The following is a 23,304-nucleotide window of genomic DNA, read 5'->3' as shown; positions in this document are numbered from 1 at the left end:
AGCACAAAACACCCAAAGGATATTAGAGGATAAACATATTAAGTAACATTCAAGCTGTTATCAAAAATGAGTTAAAATCTCCACCTGACTGGGTGAAATCTGGTGCAGGGCGGAAGGCGGCAGTAGGGGAACGAGGGGAGAGACTGTGGGTAGGGGAGCCGGGGAGACTCTCACCAGATGACAGCGAGTGGTTCAGGGAGGAAAAGCTGCGGCTCGTATGCAGAAGAGGAGAAGGCTGCATGGCAAAGCGTCTGAAAAGGGAGCGGCGCCTGTGAAAAGAAAAGTGAGATGACGAAGTGTTAAATTCACAGTTTACAATGGACACCACAGGCTGCTGCTTTCTTACTATTTACACGTGTAACTGCTCTGCACAGTGCCAGGTACTCTTAACTGTTAAAGATGGAAAACAACCCACTGAATCTGTAGGATCGTCAGATTTTCAATGATTCCCTCAGTGCCATCTGTCTGCCCCCTAGAGGCCTATAGGGAATAGAGTAATGACTGCACACAGGAAATTGGATCACTCACCTCTTTTCTGAAGAACGATTAGGCTGCAGAAACAAAACTGCAGTTCCCACACTTACAGAAACAAGTATCAGGGCAGGAATACGGCCTTGTGGTCTTCAATAACTTATCAGGATATGCAGAACCTAGTGAAGCTGAACTATAACTGAGCTAGTGCTTGTAACTTACTTACGAAATTCCACATTGTGTGTGGATGGTTAGCTTTTTAAAAATGTACCAAATTGTCTTAGAGGAGGAAATGCAGTAGTTTAAATAAAACTCAGCAACTCAGATTTATTGAAACCTCCCTAACCAAAACAAAAAATCATTGAATAATGGGCCATAATGTTCCATCGGAGCACACGCAGCAGAAAGACCCCCCCCCCCCAAAATGCAGAACCGACCGCCACAGCAAATCCTTCCGACCTATGGCTATGAGAATGTACAACTCTTCCTCGCTCTGTAGGTGATTTTCTTACGATTTACATTAATGTTATTTTGTTCTCATTCAGGTCGTGCAATATTACTTAAAAGTATGTTATTGAATGTTTGTTTCATCCCCCCATCATATGCTGCTAGCCTCATTTTATTCATTGCACAATATTATGTCACTTTTTATAATCACCTGCGCTGATAGTTATGTTATTTATTTTACCTGATATAGTCGTACTTTGTTAGAGTTAGTAAGAGTTAGTAAGTTCTTCTTATCTTAAACTGTAAAGCTGTCAAATTCTGAAACTATTTTTTTTCTTCAGTATATACACCGATTTGAACCGCAAGTTTAAACTCTAGTAGGAAAAGAAAAAAAAAAACATGGACACTTCTGTCTCTTCAGAGCTTGGTCATTGAACACTTTCCTGTGGTCTGACAAATCTAAGCAGTTTCATAATCATTAATCATTATCAATAAGACAATAACAGAGACTAAAACTGTGCGTGGCGAGAGACATAGTGACATAGTGCACAGCAGCTGGTTGTCTCAGTCTCCCTTAAATAAAGGGGGTTAAGAAACAAATGATCCAAAGGTAATTTAAGGACTTATTTGTACCTTTCTGGGGTCTTCTCCTTCTTGGGCTTTTTGCCACATCGGACCATCTTGCTCCTGTAGCTGTTCCTTCTAGCAGGACCAGTTTTTATTGAAGTATTTTCAAAGGGGGTTGTAGAGATGGCCACTTTGCTGCCACTCTGAAAAAGAAAAACACTTGATGTTGGGAAGAGGATAGATTTAAAAAAAAAAAAAAAAAAAAAACCAGAAAAAACATTTATATCTATATTAGTGGAATTAACCTAAACCCTTTTATGATTTAAATACCTTCCAACTAAAATGACTGTAGTCGCGCTCCAGTAAATCATTAGAGCTGAATTTTCTGCACTCACTTTTAAAAAATGGAAACAACATCAATTTCAGCAGCACTTACTCCTCGACCCAAATAGATTATTCAGTTTATTCTAATTGAAATTACATCAAACGCAATGAATATCAGAACTATTAAATATTTTAACAGTAGCTGTTTAGAGATGAACACACATTGTGCGTTACCTTGAGCAGGAGCTCCACCACTTCGGTATGGACAAGACCGTGAACCGGTTCTCCGTTCACATGAGTAATGAGGTCTCCAGCTTTGAGTCCTGCTTTATGTGCAGGCCCACCATCTTCTACGTTCTGATCAACATAAAAAGGTATTGATTCATTATCATCCTTTTGTGTTAAAAGCATTTGAATCATTTAAAACTGCTTTTAAAGCTGTGTTTTAGAACATTTTGTTCAGACAAAAGAGAAAAATGCTGTTGCATGCATCGTTTTCAGTGGCCAGCAGAGGGCGACACCTGTAGTTATCAAGAGACTTCCAATTGCATCAAGTTAAAACATAAGCACACAAACTTCACAGTTCCCTGACTTCTGGTTGCATCTGTAAATTATTTTCACCGCTGTTTATTAAAATTAAAATTTGGAATAAAAGCAAGTCTATGTAATGCCTTCAGTTTTAACTGCTGGGGGAAAAAAAATCCCATTAATGGACTAATATTATGTTAGGATGATGCAGTTTTTAATTTTCATAATAAATAATTTATTTCAAACAAACAATTAAAACAAAATCACACATCGGCTATCATAGTCCTGTGGTCATTCAACAGGGTTTGTTTAAAGAAAAAATGCTTAAAGGCCTTACCCAGACCATGTGATAGACTGTGTAGATGTCACTGTCACAAGCGTACACCCGGATTGCCCTCAGCGTGAAACCAAACTTCTTCCCAGAACTGTGGATCACGACGGGCTGCCGTGGGTTAGAGGGACAGAGGGAGGAGTCTCGGCTCGGAGAGGAGTCTCTTGAGGAAGGGTCTGAGGAGAGGGAGTAAGGAGAAAGGGGACTGGCCAGCGGAGATGCTCCAAAGATATCTGGAAAAATAAGAGTTGACCAACGTCTGAGTTCTTAAATTTTTTCCAAAATCAATCAGAGTATAACGTGCCCTGAAGTCAGCACCGAGGTATTGCCGTAAAAACTTTTGAGCCAGGATTAATTCTGCTGCAGCTGTGGGTGAAACTAATACGATTTTCTCTCCCTGCAGTGAAGACCTCTCGCTCTGACCATGCCTGATTATTTTCCTTGTTAGCAGCTTGTGCTCAGGTTTTTGCTCACAGCCTCTTTTTAACATGGAACTTGAGGCATGCCGGGCCAATTATGACAGCTTCACAGTGAACTTTCATCTTTTTCAGATTATTTTTAAAGTCCATTGCTTTTACTGTTATCCTTAACATGTTATTGCTCCCACATGCGTCAACAATGTAGCTTACAAAATTTTGAGGAAACATCAGCATGGTAATATGTGTGTTTTTGGTTTTTTTACTTACCTCCAGGGATCATAAGGGAAAGGGCACCAGTTGACACAGACTTTGGGACTTTTGGCACGGCTCCGCTCTTCTCTACAGCACTCTCAGGTCGCAGAGAGGTCGACAGAGGTCCGTGGTCAGCAGAGGTGTGACTGGTGCTGTCAGGGCTCTCCACACCCTCTCCCCTGGGTGTCAGCTGGTCCAAATGTTCTGAGAAACTCCCTTTTTTTAATGGATGGAATGAAGCAAACAGTTATTCTTCCCATAGAAATAACAGTCATTCTTAATGGCTGAGTACATGAATTAATAATAAATAATGAATAAACGTGCAAATTATACATTTAGGCCAACTGCACATCAATTACTTTTTTTTGGTCAAACGTCTGCACTTAGAGCCTGAATTCTTTCTAATGGCCAGCAGGGGGCAACTGAAGTGGTTGAAAAACAATCAGTGGCACTGAGCTCAATTTAACACAGCACAATGTTCCTAATAAAACAAGCAAGAACATTCAATCATATGTTTTTGTTGTTTCCAGAGAACTGCACCTTAATGATGTTACAAAGTACAAACCAAGCACATGTACGGAAAGGTGTGTAATTCTAAAGACTGCGGCTCGTACCAGAGAGCGTGGCCCCGCTGTGCGTGCTGCCCGGAGTGGCAGCTTCAGGCTCGTCCTGTGGAAACTCCCCGATGGAGAACGAGGCTTTGCTGGGATCGCCAATGCCTGATGTCTCATCCCCTTCGCTTTCAGCTGAGATGGCAAACTTTGGTAGCAAACTGGGGCGAGGACCCTGATTCATACTGTCTGTGTCTGTCGAGTGGGACAGCGAGGGTCTGGATAAAACAACAGATTTGCGTTAGATGAGTTTTTTAACTGTCAAATGACTAAAAATTATTTTGAGTCTTCATGAGAGAGCAAAGGCTTGTAAAGGTGATGAACACCCTAGACTTCTCAGAATGAGGGACAGCAGGAACAGTAGGATTCAATTTATAAAGTGTTATTTTTACACCACTGCCATTACTGAGTTGAGCTTAACAAGGTTGATCCTCTTTAACTTGGAATGGATTTTTACATAAATATGAGATGCAATCAAGAAGCTCCTGGAATGCACCTAAAATGTGTGTCAAACACTTCACCTGATCACTGAAAATTCAGCAACCTAATCACTTGCACTGTGCAAGATTGCCACTGCCCTCAAATTTGCACATGAAGCAAACATCAACTTTTTCTTTAAACTGAGCCAAATTTAGCGTGCAAGACCAAAGCTGCTGATCATAGCTGCGTCTTCAGCTACAGATTTTTAACATGTTTCAACCCCGAATATGCAGAAAGTGCTGAATTTATCCCCAAGGCTGAGACAGTCAAGTTTTACTTCAACTCTGCGAAGAAAATGAAGCAGAAATGGACACTCCTGGACTGTGGAGTGTGCCAGCACCCCATCATGTGCACACTCAAAAAACACCATCGTCGCTCACCATCTGGATGAGCCAATAGACTTGCCTGCTTGCTACTTTATCAGCTTCCTAAAACGCAAACACTGTTTTTTTGACATGCTGAAGATTCTGCATGGGGACCAGTGCAAGCTTACATTAAAGGAATTCTACATATATCTAAAAAGAGTCCAGACGTGCAAGAGAAGATGATCTGGAATGGGAGACAAGTTAAACAAGGTACGTTTTTTTAGTCTCCGTCTTTATCACATCTTGTAGTTTGGTACTTAAATACTTCAACCACTTCCACTGCAGTTTTTCTATGTTCTACAAACTGCAGCCACCTCACCTCAAACCAAAAAACCATGACAATTGCGTTACAATCCTTCCAGTATGTGTTTAGTATGCCAGCACAATCATCATCCAATGAACTGCTCACTTAATGTGTGCTCAGTCTATATAATGGTCAGGTGTAGCAATTAATGAACTCTGGTAATCGTTTTTGATTTAGAGATGGAGGTGTTCATACGCTTCAGCGAAGTCTGGCGTCCAGCTGAGAGAGTCCACAGTCAGCGGGCTCTCGGTCTTCTTCTCCTCAGTCTCTCCCTTCTCCTCCAGATGCCCACGGGACAAATCCAGACTGCTGTAAACCTGATAGCCGCACAGAGACAATGACTCACTTTGTTACATGTAAGCTACAAATGCAAAATGTGAACAGAGGTTTAAAAATAAAAGAGCCAAAAAGGTTTAGAAAGAAAATCTATCACATTCGGTACAGATACTGGGTAACCTCGTGACCTTTATTTTATATTTGTCTGTGCTATGCAGACTTCATTGTGTCCAACAAGCATCGAGAAGGTTCAGTATAGCTGAACGCTTCCTCTGAGACACCCTGCTGCTTTCTGAGACACACTGTAATGCTTTGTTTTGATGTGAGGAGAGCACACTGCAATGCAGCACAGCAATGACTCCCAGCTTGTCTGTATTGTGTACTGTGTCACACATTACTACCAAGAAAAATAAATCTCATTTGCAAGTGGAAAATGTATGCAAAGCTGAAATCTACGTTTGACACTATGGAGATAAAGGAAGAGCAGGAGGGAGGCTGTGTTTTCAAGACACACATTTCCATATGAAATGGCAGCCGCTCGTGTTTTTCCCCCTCCCATGAGAATGGGATCGGGACAGATGAGGGCTCGAGCTCATTTATATTGCTAACGTCTTTGGCAGTAATGATGATGACACTGGAACAATGTGAGGAGGGAGATTAAGGACATACCTTAGAGAATCTGTGAGAACAAGAGGAAAACTGCCGCAGGTCCACATTGAAGTCTTCATCATTTGTGTCCTCTTCCTCTGTCTCCAGATGATGGTATCTCTCAGAGCGAGCTGTGAAAGAGGGGAGCATTATATTTTATAAATTGCATTATTACAGGTTATTCTTATTACAGTGCAAAAAGATGACCCAAGTAGAAAAAGAGTATAATGACTAAGAAATGCAAGTGTTTTCACTCCTTTTAATTAGAGGCAGAGTCGCTGCTCTGCTGCAGACATACTTCATATGTAACAATGTATTAAATTAGGCTGTTCAAAATGCCAATGTCAATTTTAATGAAAGATGTACTGTAATAGGACAGTTTTGTTAATAAAAGTGTAAAGTAAAAAAACAAAAACAAAACAAAAAAACCCTAAACTGGAATTAAAACTAACTGTGTTGTCTGCGTGTCCTTAGAGAGTTTTAGTGAAAACAGCATTTTAATAATGCAAAGTTTACTTTAACAGCATCTGGAGGAAAGTCATGATCTCAGATGGGATGCAAGGATGAAGCAGAATTTTGTCAGATTTGCTAAGCTGGCATTTCTGGTTGTAATTGGATTGTTCACTTCTTCAGTAACACAAAGAAATGGAAAACTCAGCAGCAGACAGCTGTTGAAACATTTTGGACACCAGGCTACTTGATCGCAATGCTGCCACGTAATTCTGAGCAGGCTGTTTATCATTATTATGAGTATTTGCACTTCAGTGTTGTATTCTTAGTTACACCTCATATGTGGTGCATGGCTCCACAAAATACAAAGAAAGAATTAACACAAATATGTACACACAACTTCGTTTACAGCACATTTTCACTCTGTTGTATTCAGGCACACAAGATTCTGCAGCTGAAATTGTACTACTGTATATTTATTGTATCTTTCCATTACATATTAGTCAAATAGATTAAAATAACTATTTATTTTTAAAGCTGCTGATGCTCCATAGTTACGACAGCATACATGCAAATTTCATATGTGAGCAACAAAATATTGCTAACATATTTACAGCTCACACTGCAGTCTCAAATACAGTTCTGGTTGTTTCTTTGACAGCAGTGGTTGAAATCTTGCTGCACAGCTGAGATGTGCGAGCAGCAGCGTGCTCACCAGGGATAATGCTCTACAGTTTCAAAAAACACATATGAGAGGTTTTTTTTTTCCTGACAACAAATATTTATGTAGTCTCCCGCTGTGTTTGGAGGAGAGATACAGAGAAATACAGAGTATGACCCAAAAAACACCATCCCCACAGTGAAGCATGGAGGTGGAAACACTATGCTTTGGGGATTTTTTTTTCTGCTAAGGTTACTGGACAACTTCACCGCACTGAGGGGCCAGTGGGCGAGGCCACGTACCCAAAACAAAGCACCAAAGCAAAAAAGGAGTTGCTAAGAAGAAGTAGCACGTTAAGGTGATGGAGTGGCCTCGCCAGTCTCCAGCCCTCAGTTGTTTGAGTTGCTAAGCAGCAGCCAAGGAGTTTCTGTAAAGAGGAGTGGGCCAAAATCCTAAAGTGTGCATAAACCTGGTGACCAACTACAAGAAACATCTTACCGCTGTGCTTGCTAACAGGAGTTTCTCCACCAAGTTCTGAGTTGATTTTTGCTCAGGGATCAAATACTGATTTCACTCAGTGGACATGACATCACTTCATAACGTTTATGTAATATGCTTTTCATGGATTTTTGGTTCATATTCTCTCTCTCCCCATTAAAATGAAATTACCATAAAAATAGAGATTGCTTACTTCCAAAGAAATGAACAAATTTACAAATCCAGCATGCAATCAAATAATCATTTCCCCCACTGTATGTTGTTGAAATCGCATGAAAAAGAATTAAAATTAGCTGCTACTAGGTCCTGTTTACACTCCAAACATGAATGAACAATCAGCTATTAGTTACCAATCACAAAGAATAAGTGTTTTTATGAGGCCGTTTGATAACTTACTGTCGAAGTAACTCGTGTCGTCCTCGGACTCCAGCTGAGGGATGAACTCAGCCTTCTGTCTCAACAGGCCGTTCCAGTCTAGGTTGTGAAAAAACTGATGCTGCTTCACTTCGGCCGCTCCACCTGCAGGTCGGATAAATATGGAACAATGTGAAAATTGCTTGTGGAGAAAGCACACGCACAAATCACTGGACACTGAATGGTTCAAACACAGGAACAGAAGAAATGCTTACGGTGTGTTTCTCTTTTCCCTAGTGGCTACAGGACAAATCGCTATCATGACCATAAATTATGCAGAACAATTTCCTGCCTGTGACCTTTAGTGAAATAGCAGGAGACTTTGTGAATGGCAGCCCGCTGAGGGGAGATCTAGATGCCTAAGTAGATCCGGATGTCTCCAGACCAAGCTGGTTGTGTGCATTGCACTGATTAAAGGCCTTTGTCCAGGGTCATGGTCACTTTTACAGTCTGCAGATCTACACACTCAAAGTCCCTGATTGTGCATGAAGCTAGATTCATGGACTGGTGGGAAATAATTGCAATTGATCAGGAGGAAGAGGTGAGTAGGCCACAGGATAAACTGCTCCGCTGGTGGATGACCTCAATTTCTTCCCCAGTGACTTGGAATAATGAGCCGTGCTGAGGTAGCACATGAGGATTTATAGCGGCCTGTTGTGCATGCCTAGTTCTCACCCAGTCCCTGACTGCTCCACATATGAGAAGGTCTTCACTCTTTGTGTTTGTACCTGTGCCCAGCCTTTCCAGGGGATTCTGTCTCAGCAGCAAGGTGATGAGCTCCTGAGCGTCAGGAGGTGGAGCCTCATCCCCATCTGGCCAGTTGATCTCATCTAGAACCAGAAACAGTGTTATAGAATGACTTTACGTACCAACACCTTATAGATTTTATTTCACTGACAGACACTAAAACTGGATGTCATCTAGTCAGATAATGCCTCTAACGGCTATCTGACAATACACTAGAGCAGGGATGTCAAACTCATGTTACATCCTGGGCCTCATACAGGCCACTTTGAACTTAAGTGGGTTGGTCCAGTAAAACTACAAATGTGTAAAATTACAGAAGAATTTCTGGTTGCTCGTTGTTTTCACAAATTCACAGAAAATATCTTTTTTTCTTCTGTGAACCAACTGTGGGAAAAAAATGCTGTAGTAGTAGTAAAAATACATTTAAACCAAAAAAGGAACTATTGCTTAATTAGTTTGTTGTAACATAACAGGTAAGTCAAATTTTATGGCTCATATAGATTTGATACATTTATTAGTCATAAATGATAAACCATCCAAACCTATTTGGACCGATTTGAACAAAGTAACTGAATAGTAACTTGGAAAAATACACAAAAAACAAACAGACAAACCAAAAAAACATTTTTTCATAGCACTATGCACATGAAAAACTGGGAAGGTTGAAGACAGCCGCCCTTCATTGAAGCTGATTCATTAATCAGCCATTATCTCAATAAATATGTGTCTATAGGATTTTGTAGTTTGAAAAATCCCAAAAATGACTTCAACCTAATACTAAACCACTTTGTTCTCAAAGGTATTTTGAAATGAGCTCTTACAAATCAAAGCTCTATTGTGTGTAATGTTAAATAATAATAACTGAAAAAACAAGCAGCGAACAGAGCAGAGCTGTGTGCTTCATGCTGATTGTCTGCCATGTTCTCTCTGTACCCCATTCTAATGAAATTTGGGTGTAAGCTATGAATATGTATGTGCAGCCGCAGGCCATCGTGGCATGGTTTCAGTGTATTCGGGGCTTTCTAATTAACAGTCACACACAGGACATTGGTACAGTTTGTTTACGAGTGTACCAAATCAGTCACTGCACGCCACTCATTTCCATGGCACAGACATAAGCTTTTATCCAACATGCCACACGCTGCTGACAAGCTGAAAGCTCGTATTTTTCAAGAAGATTTTCTCTGCTCTGTCACAATGACACTATGAGGGAATAAAGTGACAAAGTATAAATCACAATAATAAACTTCATTTAGGAACCAAAGCGAGCTAAAGGCACTTACTGCCATCTGTTTGCTGCTAGCCTTCAGGGAAATCTCGGTCTTCAAAAAATTGGAAATTATGCACAACTCATTCAATGTGGTCACTATATGAATGTTTAATTCATATTTGATGTAGCTTGGGTATTCCCCTGATGTGCAGGATAGCATCTAAATGCCAGATGTGATCAAATCTCACCTTTAATCGCCTTCATTAGCAGAAAATATGTCTTGTAACATTTTAGGTATTTAATAAACTTACATAAACAAATAAGAAAATAAACTTTGTATTTTTTAGGATGCTGGAACACAGTACTGTGTAATAAAAAACTTAAGCAAACCCTTATTTTTCTGTATTTTGCTTCCAAAGAAACAGACTTTATTGTAACTGTTTTCAAGTGTAGTTAAGTGTTTCTTTGGATATTGGCTGCTTTTTCACTCATTTTCAGCTCAGGTGCCTGACGATTTTCAGGAGAGTGTTTTTAACACTTAAACAGATAACAGATAATATTTTTTCACCAGCAAGATAATTTCCAGAGAGCCAAAAACTGGTAAATCTCAGGCACGGTGTGCAGTCTGTCCTTGAATCTTTAGTCTGAAAGTCAAGTCCTTAAAAAATAGGAAAGACATCCAGCAAAGACCTGACCTTCATCTAATACAGCGGTCCCCAACCCCCGGGCCTCGGACCGGTACCGGTCCATGAGTTGTTTGGTACCGGGCCGCGAGAGTTGAGGCTCAGGTGTGAAATGTATAGTTTTCAGGGTTTTTAAATCGGTTTTCAGCGTTATTTTGTTATCGTTTACTTGGTTTTCCTGGGTCTTTTCACGTGTGTTATGAATACATTTTCTTTTTTTCGGTACCGGTACTAGTTTTATTTTGTTGTATTTATCCACGACACCTTAAAGGCCGGTCCATGAAAATATTGTCGGGCATGAACCGGTCCGTGGCGCAAAAAAGGTTGAGGACCGCTGATCTAATAGATGGCTGTCAAGAAGTTATTCATAAAGAAAGGAAACATGTAGAAAGGGTTCCAATTAATTACACAGGTATCTCATTTTGACAGTTGCTGTTTTCAGGTATGTAAATTGAAATATTTTGAGCACGACTGCGATGTCTCAGTAACTATTTAATGTAAGTCTAAGATTTGCTTTAATTATCAAATTGAAAAAGGAGGTGTTGTTAACACTGACCACTGATGACCTGTCCAAAAAGCTCCTCCGGTGTGTCTCCAAAGAAAGGCACACAGCCCACAAGAAACTCATACAGGATGATGCCCATAGCCCACCAGTCCACTGGCTTCCCATAGCCTTGTCTCAGGATCACCTCTGGAGCGATATACTCTGGGGTGCCGCATACCTGTACAGCAGAAAACAAAAAGGATTCTAAATATGGTGAGCTTTGAGAAAGTGTACATCTGTAAAGCTCAACAACATTTACCTGCTTATCAGAGAACTCCCTGGCATCCTTCTCTATGTGTCCCTCGTACAGGTTGGTGGTCATGTTCATCAGCCCGACTTTGGAAAGACCAAAATCTGTCAGCTTAATGTGCCCCATTGAGGTCACCAGCAGACTAAAAGATAAACCAAGTTGGACAAAGTTTAATTATAGTAAAATGATAAATGCAGTCAGTTGTTCTGTGATTTTTGTTACAATGTTGTTTTTATGAAGGGAAAAAACAAACAAAACTTAAAGCATGACACTGACAGAGGCGGCCATTTTTCTTCCTTTTCACAAAAGAAATTGCTGTTTCCATGCCAATATGTGTAAATAAAAAAATTAAAATTGCTCAGTTCAATCTTTAATGTTATTGAACAAACACAAAGGTGGCTGAGGTAAAAAAAAAAAGAAGACATTTCTATTATTTTTAGACATATTATGAAGTACAGTTAGGGCTGTGCAATATGACAAAATATATCACATGATGACATGAAAACATCTGTCGTTTCAAATTATACATTATCGTTTGTTTCGTGGTGTCGCAAAATACACGGTTTACAGCAATATTTTTTCCATCTGGGCACAGAGAATACCAGCATAGCCAGTGAAAATGTGGCAGGACCAGGTAGCTCCAAACAGAACCAGGACCAGTCAAAACAAATTGAGGACCTTATACCTAAACGAGGGGCTACCTCTGTAGCATGGACATGGTTTGGAGTATGGAGAGAGTTTACGGATGCAAAAGAGCTGCCAGGTGCTAAAATATAAACCTTAGACTCAAATGTTAGAACTGGCTTTTTCCAGCAGCAGTTCCAGGTACACGGACGGAACTTTTGGTCATATCACACAACCCTTAAGTACAGTTATTTAATTTCACTTAAATATAGCAAATATGGCTTCCCTTTTAAGCATCCAACAAATCCAGAGCAAAATCAGAACACATTTGGTGTTCTGTCTTGGTCAAATGATTCATTAATCCAATATTTACTGACTTTCTGCTCTCTTCAGCACCGAGCTGTACCCCTGGGGTTGAAGAAGACTCACAGCGAGCCAATGTCCACACCTCCACGTTAAAAAAAAAAACAACAAAAAACCTGACTTTATAGTAGAAATAAACATGTTTACACCTCAATATAAAAATGCTTTCCTTCCTATAGCAGATTTCCTCATTGACAAATAAACTGTTCAAATTTTGATCAGACTTACAGTCTGCATTATCAGGAGCACTGGCAATTTGACTGACAGGTTGTTGCATTAGACCGTATGCAGGGTTTGTGCAGCCATTGCAATGTCCTTCACTGAAGTCCCATTATGGGATGTCGAACTGAGTTTCTCCTTGCCAGTTTCAAAGTCATTAGCCACTGAGTAAGTCCTACATAATCCTCCTTTCTGACTCTTAGAATTCCCATAACTTAGAAAATGGACTTCGTGTCCTATTCAATGTGATCTTAAACCTGGAAATGACCCAATAAACCCAACAGAAACATGTTTACTCTGGTTACATACATAGCCAAAGAACCCAACACCGCGTGCCTCTTGACTTGTACAAAACTGGATAACCCCACAGGTGTTGCCCCCTGGTGGATATTAAAAATAATGCAGGTGTAAGACTAGAAACGATGTGTCCTTTTTTTATACTGCCTATGTTGCTGACACAGGTGACTTTGGCAGCAAGCTGTCTTATCTTGTCTGCTAACCTGAATCGTGAACTTCCCTGGTCAGGTCTCGCACATGTTTGTGCTACTGATACCTATTGGAGCATTTTAATGCAGGTATCTGACAAATAATACAGCTAGGTGTGCAAATGCACTATGCAAATTATGCCATAACAGCCATTACTCAAAACAGTAGGTCACAATGTCTTTTAAATACAGTACAGATGCATCACCAACTTCAGTTTAATTGTTAGCTATATTCAATAGCTCATGACTAACACCGTCAAGTCTGCTGTTTGGTGTCGATCGAGTACTGCACAGTTTTTTTGTTCTGTTTGTTTTTAAATGGCAAAGATGCCTGACAGAAAAGCAAGAAAAACAAAAGCCTGAAAATAAAATATAATTCTCTGAGTGCCAGCATTTATGTACAAATATTGTTTACAGCTCACTTGTCAGGTTTGAGGTCCCTGTGAACAATGCCATAGTTGTGTAGATACTCCAAAGCCAGTACTGTCTCTGCAAAGTACATCCTAGCCATGTCCACAGGTAGGGGACCCATGTTCTTCAGCAGGGTGGCACAGTCTCCTCCTGTAAAGAACAACACAAAGAAGACATTGTTCAAAGTAGACTGCTTTCAGCGGTCGCACTATGCACATAAAATAAAATAGAGTGCTGACCTTCAACATATTCCATAACCATGCACAGGTGCCTCCGTGTTTCAAAGGAGCAATACATGGACACAACAAAAGGGTTTTCAGCAAAGGTGAGGATATCCCTCTCCACAAAGGCCTGCTGTATCTGATTCCTTAACATCAGATTCTGCTTGTTGATCTTTTTCATGGCAAACCTCTGCTTAGTTTCCTTGTGCCGCACCAGATAAACAGCTCTGTGGAACAAAAAGTTTACCTATGAGCTGCACAAAGAATAGAAGAAAAACTGCAACAATAAGTGTGCTTTGATCACAATATGGTTTTGTCAACTGCAAAACAAAGAAGAAACAAACAGCCTGTAACCAACCATCTATCAGCAGAGATTAGATCGTCCGATAGAGAAATGAGACGTCCTTACCCATAGGCACCGTTGCTGATGAGTTTTATCATTTCAAAGTCCAGCTCACAGGGTTTCCGCCGGGACCGCAAGGCCGTGCTGAAACTCTGAGACTGAGGACGAGAGCGAGATAAACGCTAAAACAAATCAAAAAGATAAAATCTGGATTTCACTGCTTCGCCTGCAGTAAAGATGAACTAGATCAATAATGTAATCAATGTCTAAGCACTTACAGAGTCATCTGTTTCTGGAGTTTCTGCAATTCCGCTGTCACTGCTGGTCAGCTGAGCGATTTCTAGAAAAGAAACAGAAATAATCAGGAGCAAAGCTGCAGCGGGTTTGATGTGTCAAAACTATGAATCTAACTTCATGAGAAACTGACACACAGGTTCTCAATTGCAGTTACTGAAACAAAGGCAGCCTAAATGAAATCAGGCCCTTTAAACAAAACAAAAACAGCAGACTTCAGCTTTTATTCACCTATTAGGTTTGAGGTGCTGACTTCAATATAAGCTGAACTGAGGACAAATGAGGCGGAAATCAAAACTGGCAACACAAATGCACATCTTACGCTCATTTTGAAAATCACCACCCCAGAACAACTGCTCATTAAAAACCACCTTGCATCTTTTTCAGTGCATGTTCGTCTGTGCAGCCATGGCAAAGTCCATGTGTGCTGTTTGTCTCGTCCCTGGAGAGCTTGTAAACACATTTTCAGTACTATTTAACATCTGTCCTTCCTCGTAGGTTTGCTTCCGGCACACGAGGTGCTGGGCAAACGAAACACGGGAGACACTCGGGGGAAATAAATGGAGAGACTGGCTGATGAGCCCGCCTGTGTAGATCTGTATAAGGTCTGTGGGGAGGCCATTCTTTTCTAATTAGTCATAATGAATGTTGCTGGTTACAGAGTCTGGAGAGACAGAGGGTCATTAGAAAGACGATCTGTTTGGTACAGGACATTCGTCAAGAGTATCTTTGTCTTTAACTTCCCTCCACAATTCAGTTCCAGCGTTCCTTTAGAGCAGGAGTGGGCCATTCATTTTCAAAAGGGAACCATGAAAAAGGGACTGTTGTGGAGGGCTGCACCAAGAAGCTTATTTAATTCAACTCTGCTTTATTTATACAGAGCCAAATCACAACAGCAGTCACCTCAAAGTGCTCTTATGAAATGAATACTGAGCAGAACAGTGTTCAGCATATTGTTGTGCCCCTCCACAACAGTCCCAGTTTCTCATTTGGCCTCTTGGGAAAACAAACTGCCAAATCCTGCTTTACAGCCTTACCCTGACAAATTATCCTGTGCTCTCTTTACTCCTTTGCTCTCCTGATGTAATAATAGTATGATAATAATAATAATAATAATAAAAGGATATATTCTAATAGTACAACTTTACTGCGGTTACACAGGATACTACATATTATAGTATGATCGATGATTAAATATATAACATTTAACATTACACTTAAACTTTTTCTGTTTTTTGTTTCTGACATTAAATGCAAAATAATCTGTTTTAATTAGGTGTTGTACTTACATTCTTTATGTAAATATATATTTACTCTATATTACATGTAGCATTTAAATGTATTAATGGTATTAGGAATAACAACAATGATGATGATGAAGTCCTTCGTGTACCTTCAAGAGGATCTCGTGTGAGTCCCAGCTGGCTGATGATGTAACGAGGGATGTCTGTTTTGATGCCCTGGCCTTCTTTAGCGTGTCCTTCAGCAGCTTCCAGAAGGTGGTAAAATTCCTCTGGGTCAAACTCCTGAAGAGACAGCAAAACACTTTCCTATATATTGCTATGAACAACTTTAAATAAATTAGTAAACAGTAAACAAATTCCTGATCTTGTAGTTTGAGATCAAGTAGGAGCTCTATTGAGTGAAGGAAAACATACTTATTTACGCTTTATTTTCAGCTTAGAGGAAGTAGAAGTTGAACTTTCACTTTTTAGATTGCCATGGCAAACTTATAAGCAAACAAGTTTCTCAAGCAGCCTGAGCAACATTATAATGTGAGGGAAAGGTTTCTCTAGGTATAGGTTAGTCCAGAATTTACTTTCTTTAGGCTTGTTGTAGTCTCTACTTTCTCCTTTGAGATATTACTTTGGCTGCTAAATTACTCTGTGTTTGTCAGCTTGGCATCAGGTATGAGGTAGGTACTGTTCGGCTGAAGTAAGTCATAACAGCTTTAAATTTAATTCTGATTTTAGCCACTTTAACCTCTCTTTGATTTTGTAATACGACAGACACTTAGATGAATTGCAGAAAGTGTTACCTGAATAATGGAAATGTATAGAACTTTTATAGAATATCTTTTAGACTGATAGATTTGAGCTGCTGACTCCAGAGTCATTTGAAATAAGCTTAAATAGCAAAGAAACCAGATGTAGCAACACACACAATTATAAAACATTCACACAAATTATCCATCCAGATGAAGTGCTCATTATGAACCATCTCCATCTTTTCTTGTTTTTTTTTGTTAAATTATTTTGTGCATTTAAACAGTGGCAGTCACTTCATATAAAATATTCAAGACAAGCACCCATCAGCACATTTTAGACTTAGGCAGAAAAAAAATAAGGCCTATAAACATACCAGACATTCCAGCAGCCGAGCAGGTCGGGCTATCACTATAAGGATCTTCTTTACCAGCTCTCTGATGAAGTTTACCTCCTCGCTTTCTGACCTCTCTGTGGACTACATCAACAGAAGAAGAAAACAAAATGTTTGCAGTGCAACTCTAATGTTACGGTAAAAACATGTCTTATTGCTGAACTGTCATGAGGAAACATCTACTTGATTTCTGCAGATGTTCTCACCTCTTGTACAAGCCTCTCCAGCTTGTCGGTGAGTTCGCAGAAGTAGCTGGAGGTGATGAGTCCCAGCCGACTCTTTTCCAGGCAGTCGCGGGCCAGTTCAATTATCTGGTGATGGGCAAAGCCAAGCACGCCATCTGCCAAGGGGAGGACTGTCTCAGGAGAGTTGCTGCGGATGATCTCCTGAATCCTTTCCTCCATCTGAGCTGTGGCCTGCAGAAAGAAGCGACGGAGCAAGTTTGATAATGCAGATAATTTGTGGTCAAACAGAACTGTAAGGTCTTGTGGGTCCTCACTTTAGGAAACCGCTCCTTGTAGACGTGATTCATCATTATAATTTCGTGATCGTAACAGGACGGAGATCTTCCAGGGCTGAAAAAAGAAAAGAAAAAAACCTCTGAATAAAATCACTGGTTCAGTCCCACCAATGCCACGTACATCTGAGAGAAAATATTCGCAGAAGTACATTAATACCTGAGACTGCGTGACCGGGGACGCATTGCCGTCGCTCTGCGGCATTCATCCCCCGAGATACTCTCAGTGCAGAAGTGTTTGGAGAGGAAGTGCAGTTCATCAGGCGTAGGTTGGAAGGGCAGCTGATGCAGCTTCTCCTGTGATGAACAGGATGACTGGAAATGAAACAAATATACATTCAACATGAAAAGAAAAAGAAAACTAAATTTTCCTTAGTGGGGAAAAAAAAAAAAAATTGTTGTAGTGGGCTGTCTTTGTGGTTTCTTTTAAATGTTTTCCCCTGTAGATCTTCTGTGTGTTATATATGCGACTGCTGTTGGGAGACTGTTAGCTTAACCACTATAAGAAGTGAAAAAATGCTAAGATAGGTTAAGACTGCGCATAACCAACAAATATGAGTGTATGAGACCGAAGTAACTGTTGTCAAGAAAGTAAGTAAGCAAGCATGTTTTATCAACGTAACTATCCTCAACAATCATGTGCATCATGGTCAACAACGCTGCTCTGAGAAATCACATAATGAAAAAGTAAACCTTTAAAACACTGAGCCATGTAATGCGCAAATTATTCAGCACTAATGGCAATAATAAAATAACACGTGGATTATAATATATTAAGGAAATCTGAGCCCAACCCTTGGCGCACACCAAAAGCCTTATTGTTTCTAATACAGGCTGACACACGCTGTATCTGCTGAAACTGTGTGTGTGCCTTCCAAAGAGCATCTGAATAGCAGGAAAAGCACTAGGTGACCAAAGGCCACACAAAACAAAAACATAGCATTAGTGCAGGTCATTTTCAGTCCCCCGGCACATTGTAATTCCTGTAAATGAGTGTTATTGTATACACACGTATTGTACAGTAGTCAAAGCTCGGCTTCCTGTACAGGATAATGCTGACATATGGGAACAGTTTAACATTTATACTCTTATAAATGTAAGAAAAACTAGACATAAAGGCTCTCCAAATGCAGTTCAGACATGTTGTCACTGAGCCACATGTAAAAACTTGAGTAAAGACTAAGAGAAAAAATTTCTGAAACTGTTTTACTTTGTTCTTTCTTGTGATCTACCCTCATCACCATAATGTTTTATCATTAGGAATTGCAGGGGATTGCCTCGTGCCTGTTTTACACAGGCAGCAATGATGACACAGCTTTATGACCGTTTTAAACATTTGAATCTTTTAAAATCTATTTAAACCGGGTCTGGCTCTAGGTTCAATTCTATGTCACACATATCTGTGATTCTGTTTATGAAATATTTACACTGACATCATGAGTGGGCGATGCTTACAGAGACAGTGGAGCTCGGTGTGTTGGTTCCATATCCAGAGGAGGGAAGGGAGGCCAGTGACCAGCGACGACCATCAGTCCTGCAACACAACACCAATGACAAACAGATGCACGCCATCAATGACAACATATGGGTTTAAATACATCAGCAAGTATGACAAATTTCTCTTGGGACAAAGACAAGTTCTTTTTCCAAACATGCTCATCTCCCCGAAGACACAAATTCTGGGTTTAAACATTTAAGATAATGTCTACATCTCCAATGGTCGTAAGTTTAGAGATAAATGTTGAGCTTTCTCTTGTTAAAAAAATAATCCTGTTAGTTACTTGACACTGTACAAAAAAGCAGAAAATACAGAAACAGAGTTTGTGAATGTAACTAAAACTATTGGTTAAAATGAAGTACAACAAAGGCTCAGAGTTAAAGGGGACATATTATACTCATTTCAGCTCTGCTTTGTTAGTGTGGCGCTCCAATAGAGTGGAGCGCCACCTCTGCATGATTTACAGTTTTGAGTAAATTATACTGCTCATATACATCTTGGCCTGCCGCCCCTTTGTTGACCAATTTGAAAGTCCACTTTCTTGTCACTGGCCAACACTTGGTGCTTGTGAGCAGCACCTCATCCTCTTGACAGCAAACATTAATTAAAAAACTGATCCACATTAATTAGAACCATGTGTCATCTTCTCTCTCTTCTCCTAACAACCATTTAAGACCAAGTAGATCAGCCTGGTACCCGAGCCAGCTGAGATGGAAAACGCCTACTAAAAAAATACCAAAAGTTACACAGCAAGTAAAAAGTTACTCCACTGTTGCCAAATGACTGTAGCGTCATCCTTGCAACACTGGCTTATTTGTAAAAAATATGGAAAAATGAGGACAACTCAAAAGAATGTTTTGGGAGAGAAAACACAGCTGGTTGCAAAGTAGGAAAAAACAACTAGCATTCGATCTGACTTTTTGGCTCTCTGGGATTCTGTTTGCATTTGTTTACTTTGCCAAATTTTAGCCTTATTTAATATGTATATCTGGCACTTAGACTTAAGGTAAAAACATAATGTGTCCCCTTTACTGTGAGGCACACTAATGAAGGACATGTGAATGATAAAGTGTACTTCAGACAGATGTGGGGTAATAAATATTTCACAGAAAATCGAAGCCTAACACGAGTTTACCTGTCTGCTCTGTGGCAATGACTGTGGATAGAGAAATACAGAATTATATGATATCGTGTTGACAAATGGTGTAAAATAAATGTTCCTGATGCTGAATTTGTAAGTATAAACAGACCTGAGCAGCTGAATATTTACACATATGCTGGCTTAGAAAAGACTTCTTTAATGACTTCACATCTGTTTTTAAAGAATTTGCATCTGTCTCACGATGAGCTTTACTTACTGATTTGTTTACGACGGGAAAAAAAAAAAATTGGTCAGGTTACCTTCGTGCAAACGAGAAATGAGCAGAGGCACTAGGAGAGAAGTTTCTAGGACTGTCTTGTGGGCTTGTTCCTACAAGGAGGAAAAAGAGAAAAGAGGACACAGTGCTTTTATAGAGGGAAATGAAAAGCGAGCCAAAAAACATGAACAAGACAATACGGATGTCTGAAACAGAATTCCTTAAAAGATAAAAATGAATTGCAATACACAAAACTGTACGGAAAGTTAAGTCATCAGCATCGTTGCATCAGGTCTTGTTTGGAGTTTGGATGTTCTCCCTGTGTGTCTCTAGATTCCTTTTGGATACTCAAGCTTCCTCCCAGAGTCCAAAGACATACATATTGGGTTAACTGGTAATTCTAAATTTGTCATGTGTGTCGATGTGAAACCATCTGTCTCTCGGTGTAAGCTCCATTATGAACCAGTAACCTGGCTAGGATATACGCTGCCGCTTACCCTATGACAGCTGGGAGTTTAATAAGAGTTCAATAAGTCGTTCAAAAATTAGGTGGATGACAGAAAGTTCAGTGAAAATAGATTAAGGCGCAAACAACCATTGCTTTCCTGATATCTATCAATGTTTAGATAATTTTATTGATTTTTCCAACACTCAAAATTCTGAGGACATATGTTATAGCCACAAAAAAAGAACATTTTCATATTGAAGAAGCTGGACTGCTGATTCTTTAAAAAAGTTGATATTTTCCCCTGTTGATGTGCTGAACCAGTTTCCAAACTAAATATTTCATCTCTAAATCAACATAAACAAATCTGTCAAATGTTGGAGAGTTCTCAAAAGAAACCAAGACCGAGATGACTCCACACCACGTTGGTAGAAAAGAGATTATATGACTTAATCTCTTTTCTACCATTTAAAACACGCTTGCTCTGTCAAGCTGGAGGCTGTAAAAGCAGTATTTGTGGCAATACTGGATAAAATAGGGATACAGAGTTCATCACATTTGTCACGTATTTTATATTATTTTGTTTTTAACAAAAAATATAATATCTATATTATCTATACATGTTTACACTGTGAGCTGAAAACATTGCATCATCTATTAATAATGCATTGTTCTCTGAGCTTAATGAATTAAAACTAATTCAGTGAGTCGCGCAAAATGCTTTAGACAAAGTGAAATTTTAGTGAATTTAGAATTCCAACACTGTTATTTACTTTTAGAAAACATCTGAAAAAACAATATTATTCAATGTATGCAACTGTATATATGGGCTAAATGTATTCTCTTTTGTTTCCCCTCTCAGATTCTATAGCAGTCATTCACTCCCGTATTAAATTAATTAAATGTAACTTAGTTAATATTGCCTTTAGAAGAGAGCTTTGTATACGACTCCTCATATGCACAAGTTCTTTTTCCTTTTTAAACTGGGTCTATAAATGTCTGCCTGCTTTAGAAAAAAAGACAAACTAATTTATAAATTATACGCATGACTTACTTGTTTTTATCATCTATATAATGTTAAAGAAAGGAGTTGCGTTTCTACACATAATGTAGAAACAAAGCCATGGTGTCGTATTAATCAGACATAATAACATTCTTCACAAAGACCGGGACTAACTAGCTAATTAAACACAATGCGACCACCTCATGTGCTGACACACACGGGCCTTTTCCCTATCGAGGAACAACAATGGAGCCACTGAATAATAGAAAGCCATGAATGTTACATATTTAAGTGCTTTAATCACAGCTCCTTAAAGTACAGTTTAAAGTGGCTTTTTTTTTTAATCAATATTCTGCAAAAGGAACAAAATATGGTCTGAGTTTTTCTTTTATGAACAAATTCATGATCATGAACAGAAATCTGTTCTCCTACACTTCACTAAATATAAATATTACATTTCTGTAGAAACCCATCTTATTATTTAACATAACCAGGATATATGTCAATGCACTTAGCTATCTGACAGCACTGAAAAAGTGTTTTTCTTACCTTTTGAACTAATGCTACGTCTGAGCCACAGTGTTAAGTAATCCCAAAGCTGGATACTTTCATTAGCAGGAACACAGGTGCTTTCTGGGTCTGAATCCATCTTTAGAGCCTGGGCTTTCTCGTAAGCTTGAAATACAGACCAAACACCGAGACTCTGTTTTTCCTGACCAATGGCAGGAAATAAAACGCCCTATGGTAAATGAGGGCTGCCCCCCCTCCCCAATCCTGTGCATTTCCTGTCTGCAGGCCACCACTTCCTCACACAAAATAATCACTGCATTTAATTTGCCACTGTGCTGTTAAACTGTTACCCGAACATGACAGGACAGACCTGACACAGACAATAAAGTGCGCAACATAAAAATCTGTATTTTTCAGTGTTTTATTTTATTTTTTAAAGTAAAAGTTCTTCATCTTGGTTTAGAGTCAGTTAGCAGTACCCAGTGCTGATTAACCAGATTTTTCTGTATGAGGGTACTAGAAAGTGCATCCTGTGGATACAGATTATCTGTTGGTGCACAGACTGTACTGTGAACTTTCCTGTGTTGTTCTTCAACCTTTTTTTGTGCGTTACACAATAGACTGCATTCCTGTTGGAGAACATATTGTATTAATGGCTCCTCTTCTATGAACCCAGTGCATATGTTTCCAACAATGGGGCCGTTCCACAGCATTCATACATTAGGAGATGTGCCGGACATGCATTTACCTGTGAGAGATGAGAGAGGGGAATGGGGTCGTGGTAAACCTGAAGGCTGGCCACTTCCTATCAGGCTTTTTCTGTTGCTCGTTCTGCAGCTGTGAAACCACAGAGCCATATTAGTCAGGAAAAATCATGGCTGTAAAACTGACAAGACACATGAAGCAGAAAATAGAGGTATAACATAAAAAAGGGTTATGGGTTATTTAAAAGATAACAGTGCATGCTTCAGAGCCTTACGCAGGTAGTTTTGAAATGTAATCAACAAAATCCTGACCTCACCACTGACACGAGCATCTCGCTTTTGTTTGTTAGCTCGACTGATACATGGACTTCAGCATGAATATTATGCTAGGATTGTTCAATCAATATGAGATGCACTATTTACCTGATACTACACAAAGAGCCTTTCATC

The 23,304-nt window shown here is 39.6% G+C and overlaps 1 protein-coding gene and 1 long non-coding RNA gene across 17 annotated transcripts in view; one reads left to right on the top strand and one right to left on the bottom strand.

Moving 5' to 3' along the window:
* The window catches only part of mast4 (microtubule associated serine/threonine kinase family member 4), a 101,091-nt gene that overhangs the window by 6,721 nt on the left and 71,066 nt on the right, over positions 1–23,304 (bottom strand). For 8 of the 16 annotated variants that reach the window (XM_040007332.1, XM_040007336.1, XM_040007338.1 and 5 more), the window contains 25 exons: positions 22,899–22,987; positions 20,236–20,305; positions 19,970–19,990; positions 18,792–18,870; positions 17,497–17,651; positions 17,319–17,394; positions 17,026–17,235; positions 16,802–16,903; positions 15,834–15,966; positions 14,425–14,486; positions 14,213–14,304; positions 13,822–14,030; positions 13,594–13,732; positions 11,490–11,622; positions 11,243–11,408; positions 8,775–8,876; positions 8,029–8,151; positions 6,045–6,154; positions 5,295–5,416; positions 3,954–4,168; positions 3,355–3,555; positions 2,675–2,901; positions 2,044–2,166; positions 1,552–1,688; positions 85–269 (listed from right to left, as the gene is read on the bottom strand). In XM_040007332.1, coding sequence (XP_039863266.1) covers positions 85–269; positions 1,552–1,688; positions 2,044–2,166; positions 2,675–2,901; positions 3,355–3,555; positions 3,954–4,168; positions 5,295–5,416; positions 6,045–6,154; positions 8,029–8,151; positions 8,775–8,876; positions 11,243–11,408; positions 11,490–11,622; positions 13,594–13,732; positions 13,822–14,030; positions 14,213–14,304; positions 14,425–14,486; positions 15,834–15,966; positions 16,802–16,903; positions 17,026–17,235; positions 17,319–17,394; positions 17,497–17,651; positions 18,792–18,870; positions 19,970–19,990; positions 20,236–20,305; positions 22,899–22,987 — 3,281 coding nt within the window. Of the gene's footprint in view, positions 1–84; positions 270–1,551; positions 1,689–2,043; positions 2,167–2,674; positions 2,902–3,354; positions 3,556–3,953; positions 4,169–5,294; positions 5,417–6,044; positions 6,155–8,028; positions 8,152–8,774; positions 8,877–11,242; positions 11,409–11,489; positions 11,623–13,593; positions 13,733–13,821; positions 14,031–14,212; positions 14,305–14,424; positions 14,487–15,833; positions 15,967–16,801; positions 16,904–17,025; positions 17,236–17,318; positions 17,395–17,496; positions 17,652–18,791; positions 20,306–22,189; positions 22,868–22,898; positions 22,988–23,304 lie in introns of those variants that run through there. The other 8 variants (XM_040007334.1, XM_040007337.1, XM_040007340.1 and 5 more) reach the window with 6 other exon arrangements.
* On the top strand, positions 4,168–6,470 carry LOC120718705. Its single transcript, XR_005692542.1, has 2 exons — positions 4,168–5,005; positions 5,277–6,470. It is a non-coding gene; the product is annotated as an uncharacterized LOC120718705 (long non-coding RNA).

This window comes from Simochromis diagramma, unplaced genomic scaffold, assembly GCF_900408965.1.
Source record: "Simochromis diagramma unplaced genomic scaffold, fSimDia1.1 OVJJ01000682.1, whole genome shotgun sequence".
In the NCBI taxonomy this organism is placed as follows: domain Eukaryota; kingdom Metazoa; phylum Chordata; class Actinopteri; order Cichliformes; family Cichlidae; genus Simochromis; species Simochromis diagramma.
Note: the sequence above shows the minus strand (reverse complement) of the source record. Positions and strands in the feature narration are given on the sequence as shown.